The 6644-nt window shown below is 44.6% G+C and overlaps 3 protein-coding genes across 3 annotated transcripts; all 3 read left to right on the top strand.

The window, feature by feature from the left end:
* Positions 1–562: 562 nt before the first annotated feature.
* FOMMEDRAFT_156831 (ECH-domain-containing protein) lies at positions 563–931 on the top strand (the record flags this gene model as incomplete). The annotated part of the gene is made up of 1 exon (XM_007267074.1): positions 563–931. One exon carries the CDS (start codon positions 563–565, stop codon positions 929–931), a length of 369 nt encoding a protein of 122 aa, XP_007267136.1.
* A 728-nt stretch (positions 932–1659) lies between these two features.
* FOMMEDRAFT_20521 (uncharacterized protein) lies at positions 1660–3504 on the top strand. The gene is given in 15 exon segments (XM_007267073.1): positions 1660–1748; positions 1805–1825; positions 1899–1999; positions 2055–2074; positions 2142–2156; positions 2208–2246; positions 2303–2345; positions 2420–2449; positions 2560–2592; positions 2644–2670; positions 2683–2773; positions 2823–2915; positions 2975–3053; positions 3105–3245; positions 3296–3504. 10 exon segments carry the CDS (start codon positions 1933–1935, stop codon positions 2881–2883), a joined length of 426 nt encoding a protein of 141 aa, XP_007267135.1. The 5' UTR covers positions 1660–1748; positions 1805–1825; positions 1899–1932; the 3' UTR covers positions 2884–2915; positions 2975–3053; positions 3105–3245; positions 3296–3504.
* Positions 3505–4753: 1249 nt separating this feature from the next.
* On the top strand, positions 4754–6538 carry FOMMEDRAFT_168371 (uncharacterized protein). Its single transcript, XM_007267072.1, has 4 exons — positions 4754–4991; positions 5044–5209; positions 5263–5350; positions 5416–6538. Exons 1-4 carry the CDS (start codon positions 4838–4840, stop codon positions 6442–6444), a joined length of 1437 nt encoding a protein of 478 aa, XP_007267134.1. The 5' UTR covers positions 4754–4837; the 3' UTR covers positions 6445–6538.
* Positions 6539–6644: the final 106 nt, after the last annotated feature.

Raw genomic sequence — 6644 nt, 5'->3', positions numbered from 1 at the left:
CATTCTTTGTAGCTTATCATTCTTAGTGGCTCATGCTCCCTGAGTGCTCTTGTGTAGTTTAGTATATATAGGTGTACAAGATCAGACTAGTCCTGTAGTCTTGATCTTGTCTACTCTAGGTAGTCCTGTACTCTTAGGCTCACTCTATATACTCTACTCTTGTCTCACTCTCTCTCTCTGCCTGTTCTGCAAGTTCTGACTACATTCTGGTGCTTGCATTCTGTATTTCTGTTGTGTAGGATAGTTGTAGCCTGGGTCCCCTCACTGAGCCTTTGGGTCCCCTCTATGCTGTTGCTGACACTGTCTCAATTTTCCTTTTCATTAATGCTTTATTATCTATTCTGTGATATCATTACTATTTATATCAGTTCCATCCTTCAGCATCCCTAGTATGTGTGCCCCTGCTGTAGACCTATTTATTATATTACAGGTAGGGATATTCACTGGAAATAATGTCATATTGGCTGAATGAACGAGTGTGATATATATAGTTGAATGAAAATAGTAAACGTATTACTATGACAGCTCCACTCGGCTTGACAGTGGATGTGAGCTTGCAATGATGTGCGACATCATCCTCACCTCACCCACCGCCGACTTCGGCCAACCTGAGATCAACCTCGGGATCATCCGGGGCGCTGGTGGCACCCAACGACTTACGCATCTCATCGGCCAATCACGCGCCATGGAAATCATCATCACTGGTCGTAAAATCAACGCATCCGAAGCAGAAAATTGGGGAATTGTCACACGAATCGTTCCGGAGGGTAAAAACGTAGTTGACGGAGCTGCCGAAATCGCTGGCGTCACTTCACAGAAGGGTGCGATTACGAGGAGGACCACGACGGAGTATGTGAAAGAGGCTAGTAAGCTAGTTCTGCAAGAGGGATTGGCATTTGAAAAAAGGGCGCTCCAAGCGTGTTGGTGGTGACGAAGGGTCGGAAGAGGGGTATGAGTGTGTTTGTAGAGAAGAGGAAGCCAAAGTTCTCGAATTTATGAGCTGAAAAATGATTTATACAAAGCTTGCATCAGCAGAAGGAATAAAGAATTGTGATTTACACGGGTTTACCTTTCTCTGGAGTATGACAGCCAATTATGTGCTTGAAATGTTAGTCCGGTTTCTGTTCCAAAATTGAAATCCTCCAAGCCTAAATTTATTCCTACAAGCACATCGTCAGGCTCGGGTGGCGAAAATGTATTCCTTCCTTCGATACATCCACTGCTAACCCGGAAGGTATCACACATTATACACTTACCACCTAATCCAGCTCAAACCCAAGGAACACACTCTAACACCTGTCATAACTCACCTCGCAAAAGGTGCGCCAGATTGATGCGGTCGAAACTGGTTGAGGGTAACAGTTCCGATGATCTTGCATGATAGGCAGTCCTGGTATTGTTGTTCAACTTGAGTTTGGGCCTGATCTTGATATTGATACTGTAAGGCACCTGGGAAAATACCTTGTGTGAGGTGAGAAGTTGTGTTGGGGGACATGCATATGGTGAGGAGACTAAGAGAAAAAAGAGGGCGTTTGATCGAAATCGTTGGAGTCTCAGTTTGTTTACGTAAAAATACCTTTTTTGGAGAATAAGAACCTACGTGTTCTTCGTCATCACCTTGGCCTTGGAGTTGTGAGCTTTCAGCGACAGCGAACAGATCCGTGCCTTCCCATTGTATTGTCACCAAGACGGGTCCACAATATTGATGTAACATTTGCATGATCCGACTGAAAAGTTCTCAAACTCAGGTGAAGCATAGTCTCAGTTTGCATCGTAATGGCAACATTAATGCCTTATAAAATAGGCCCAAGAAGTATTCTGTCATGTACGATTTCCCTGATGTCAGAACAACCACCTAACTCTAGACTTACCCACCTTCTTCGTGATCGTTCTGATAGCTATGGTGTCGATCCTGGCTTCGTGCAGTTAATCATGTCCGAGACGTTTTTACTGAACTGCTTCGGCGTAGCAGTATTAACTGTCTTGGTCTATCATGCTCGTGCGTGCAGCAATTTCTTGAGCCGAGCTTTAACTGACAGGTATGTTAACTCAAGTTACAACTATGGACAAAGAGGTATGAGTGACACACGGAAGCACACCGGTGCTATTTGCTGCTCACTTGCTGATCAGTCAGTATTTAGGTTAAGTACTTTTGGGTGAGCTTGATTCTCAGCTCCTTGGTTGTCAGATCAGTAACAGTGGTGAAGAGCAACCCATGCAGTTCTACAAGCTTGATTTACTTTTCAGTAAGAGCATCCACAAGAGTATTGTAGAGTGACCTATTCTAACATTAGAGATCTAGAATCGCTACATTGGAGTTGTTGGGTCAACCTCGACCATGCTCTGTACGTAGTTTTTTTTTTTCCACAGAATTTATAAACTATGCAAAAAGAATCAACGTATGTATTTTTATTTCTAGATTATCGTGATAATCAAGACTCTTTGAGGTAGGAGAGGAACCCATCTTTTAATGTCTGTACTGACCTTCAACGCGAGTCCTCTTGTAGCTGTGTGTCGTTCATCCTAACTACTTACACATATTATTGACTTACTAATAAGGCCGAGCAACTTTATGGGCTAGTCAAATATGCAGTAAGCCATCTATTGTCTTTCAATGTTATTACTGTTTAATTCAGTCATCAGGCTTGAGTGCAATTCTGTTTGTAGATTGTAAGGAAATTTGTCCCATTACCATATTGATGATAATCGCAGCATATACTGTAACTATTTGCAGATATTCTTCAAATTCGAGTATTAGCTCTTTATTATCAGAGTAAGTGTCTTAATTTTGAGGATGACATTCCGGCTGGAATTCTTGTTAGACAAGAAGCTCTCAGTCTACCTCAAGGCCTTATTTGCCACAGAGGCGGCACTTGGACTTAGCCTTCTTATTTATATAACATGGTATCAAGACAGTACGACTAAAGCATGATTTTTCTATTTGAATAACATTAACTGAAAGGGCTCAACACAGCTTCAGCAGTGAATTTTGCACAGAATGCTACAACCTGCTTTAGTTACGAACCTCCGAAAGCTCTGGACATCATCTCATGGTGAGTAATTTACAAGGATTATCTGCGTCAGCTTTGACTAATTTTCAGCAGGACCGTTCCTTTAACATTTGGAATGATCTTACTGTGTCTATCTCTTTTCAAGAGTGCAGAGTATTGGAAAATGTCATCCAGATTTAAAGGATTCCATCTTGTTAGGGTGCTTATTCAGGACCAGGTCTTATATTTCAGTTTGTGAGCAGACTTCACTCGCATACAAACAATGGCCTAACAGATTAATACAGTGTAATATTTTGCTGTACAATGCAGCTACTATCAATCAAATTTATGGATGACAGCCCCTTCGCTTCTGTTCTCCTGGGTGTGGCTGGAAGCCCGAGCCTTCTCAGTGTCCTCGGAAGCCATCTTCTTGTCAATCTGAAGGAGGCAGGCGAGCTGGGAGTGAACGAGGGAACCAATTACAGATCAGGAACAATAAGCGGCATTGAATTCGCCGATGGTATGTCCACTTTCTCTCGTATATCGTCAAGCTAGCTTATACAGAACAGGAGCTCCAGCACCATGCTCAAACGATGAGGAAATGTTTACTATATGAAGGTGAACGCCAAATCCCGGCCCAGGATAAATTGCGCTGCTTCTCTTTGAATCTACGATACCCAGCCCGTGTTTAATTGTGTTTTGTCCTTGTTTATTTATTGCCTGATATTATCATAGTTTATACCGGTTCTTACCCCTACGTTCATAGCGCGTGTGCCCATTGTTGTTGATCCATTTGTTATGGCACGAACAAAGATACTTACCAACTAGGAGGCTATACCGGCTGAAATAGACAACGTGATGTTTGAAATCGATTGATAATTTATAGAAATAGAACAAATATCATTATGAAAGCTCCTGCGCATCGCGAGCTTCTGATAACCTACGCAACGGGTTCTCAGGTGGGTAGTTTTGCAGCGGTTCCCTGTTTTCAATATATTAGATCCATGCTCAGAGTAAGAAAATCAGACATCACCTCCGCATGTCCCAAACATCTTCACTACTCTTCCCCAGCCTCCTCGTCGCCCACCACTCCGCTCTTCGTTGTATCCACTTCTCCCGCCTCTCGTCCGGCTCGAGCGAGCGTAAAGTCAGACAGAACTTGAAGTCTTCGAGTTTACGATCGCACACAGATTGGCGGCCGTATCGATAGAGCGATTTGAGTTGGAAGCGAAGCGCTAATTAATACGATGTGAATCAGCGTCAGTAATGCATTTAATCTTATGGACGAACCGTTGCAGGAGAGGAAGTCGTCCAAAACGCGCATGCATCCCGGAATGTCATCTGGAGTCGGATGTATGACTTGTAGCTTCTGCTTCTCTTGCTCTACGGCGGTATTGTAGTCTACGGACATGATGGGATGGGACTCACCAGACCAGAGAAAGTTTCCTGCAGCGGATAAAAACAAGTCACGTGTAGGACTTACATAATAAAGTTCTGATATACTCCGACAATTTGCCTCAATCAGAAACTCTTACTCACACCAGTTGTTTCTTTCACGCCTAGAGCTAAGAGCACAAGGGACGGATCAAAAGAATGAAAGATGTTGCCTGGACCTCGCAGATCTCGACACTGCCTCCCGCTGGTATGCAACCGGTTGACCAGGGCGGTCCCGCATCTGCCCTTGCCTCCATACGTACAACGTGTCCCTATAAAATCCCTGTCGTCGTCTTCACATGCCTAGCCTTTTCACTTCTCGATTCCCATCTTTCTTCCTCCCCCTCTCTCTCAAGCTAGCTCTAACAAGTCCTTCTTTGATATTATCCGCTCCTTTCTGTTAGCAAGAAACAATGGTCAGGCTTAATGGCAGAATCGCCCTTCGCAGCAACAGTTCAGATGAAGACGATAGTAATCGTGGTATCAGGATCCCACGTAGAGTGACCTTCTTTGGTCTGCTTGGCACTACAATGGCTGCACTCAAGCTCAAGGAACAATGGGATGATTGTAATAATTTCTCCTTTGTTCTGTTTTGAATAGTTTGCTGACTCTATTTTAGACCGTAAAGTGCCAACTGAGCCCACTGCGAATAACAATCCTCTTGCTCCACCCGCCTATCGGGATGATGAGTGCGATAGCGAAAGTACCATTGGCCTTGATACCTCAATTAATATGCCAACTCGTACAAGGCGCAAGAAGAGCTGCTGCGTCTGCTGCGGCATGAAGTAAGCACTGTTTTCGTCGATGGTAAATGGACGATTGTTTATGAAAAAATTAGTTGCGGTCTTTTCTGCAAGGCACTTGGTATTGTTATTCTCATATTTACAATATGGAATACAATTAAATTTGCAAAATGGATGATGACGGTGAGGATAAATGGCATTTCCACGTTCAAGTCGTTCTAGCCGTTGACATGAATTAATTGTTTTAGCCTTCTCCGACTGGTCTGGAGAGCATGCCAGAATTCGGTACCTCCCTTGGATGTCTTGATGCTTCACACTTTTACCAGGATAACAAGGATGGCAAGTTCTACTCCATTGCAGTTGGCTCTGAAGTTGAGCACGACGTTGTCGTCGCTGGTGGAGCCGTCGGAACAATCGTCCTAAAGCCAAGTACAAGCCTCGCAGACCAGAGGATCAAAGTCCAGGTAAACGTGCGCACCAGCGATTCCCGCCTGCTCAACAGCGTCGAGGTACACACGCCAGAGTCCAACCCTCTCCCCGCCTCCAAAGTACCAAGCACAAGTTATTTCCAACTCGTGACACCAACAGAGACAGAAGGCGGGCATGACTGCATGCGTTACGATCTCACAGTCTTTGTCCCAACGAACGTTCACACGCTGCGCCTTAACGCTCAATCCGTTGCGCAGGTGAAATTCGAGTTTGATGAGAGCCCGCAAACATTGCGCGAGTTGCAGTTACGCCTGACTGACAGGGCTGCTGCGAACTTAATCTTTCCTTCCGAAGGTCTGGTCGCGGATAATGTCGATATCACCATGCATGGAGGATATCTTGTTGGCACGCTCCCACTTGCAAACAGCACGAGCGTCAACACGTACTCGAGTGATGCGATCACGAAGCTCTCACTCATCACTACACGCTACTCTCACTCGGGCACCAACGAAGACGTTTCCACTGCGCATCTTAACACGGTTACAGGCCTTGGCCGTTCTGATTTTACCTACATCAACGACGCCGCGCGTCCTGTCAGGAGTGAACACACCACAAGTGAACGCGCTACAGACTCCGAGCTCCGTCTTACATACTCTAAGGCACGCTTTAACGGCAAGATCGATTTTAAGGCGCGTTCGTCCACGATGATAAACGTCCAGTCCGACCGATTCGGTGCGGGCTCTGATCGCGACGAATGGAACCGTGAACGCGAGCACTGGGTTGGCGATAAGGATGGAGGGGATTTCCTTAAGGTGTCTTCGCGTGGCTGGGTTGGACTCTATTTTTAATCTAAAGGGACTTTGCGTCGTTCATTCTTAGTTTTCGGGTGTATCTGTCTGAGTACCATGTTGGTTAATTTGATAATTTTTCAATCAATTGAAAAAGCGGTGGTGCGAAATTCACATGGGGCATTTCACAATTCCTTACCTTAAAAAATAACTTACATAATGATAAATATTATTTGAAATTTATTTTCCCATTTTTGACT

This window comes from Fomitiporia mediterranea, assembly GCF_000271605.1.
Source record: "Fomitiporia mediterranea MF3/22 unplaced genomic scaffold FOMMEscaffold_6, whole genome shotgun sequence".
Lineage (NCBI taxonomy): Eukaryota > Fungi > Basidiomycota > Agaricomycetes > Hymenochaetales > Hymenochaetaceae > Fomitiporia > Fomitiporia mediterranea.
Note: the sequence above shows the minus strand (reverse complement) of the source record. Positions and strands in the feature narration are given on the sequence as shown.

Bases quoted from the DNA above. Each gene is read 5' to 3' on its own strand.
- FOMMEDRAFT_20521 (XM_007267073.1), top strand. From the start codon at position 1,933: ATGTCCGAGACGTTTTTACTGAACTGCTTCGGCGTAGCAGTATTAACT. The intron at 2,000-2,054 runs GTGCGTGCAGCA...TGTTAACTCAAG, and splicing joins TGTCTTGGTCTATCATGCTC to TTACAACTATGGACAAAGAG. The intron at 2,346-2,419 runs GTACGTAGTTTT...TTTTATTTCTAG, and splicing joins GTCAACCTCGACCATGCTCT to ATTATCGTGATAATCAAGAC.
- FOMMEDRAFT_168371 (XM_007267072.1), top strand. From the start codon at position 4,838: ATGGTCAGGCTTAATGGCAGAATCGCCCTTCGCAGCAACAGTTCAGAT. The intron at 4,992-5,043 runs GTAATAATTTCT...ACTCTATTTTAG, and splicing joins CAAGGAACAATGGGATGATT to ACCGTAAAGTGCCAACTGAG. The intron at 5,210-5,262 runs GTAAGCACTGTT...TGAAAAAATTAG, and splicing joins TGCGTCTGCTGCGGCATGAA to TTGCGGTCTTTTCTGCAAGG.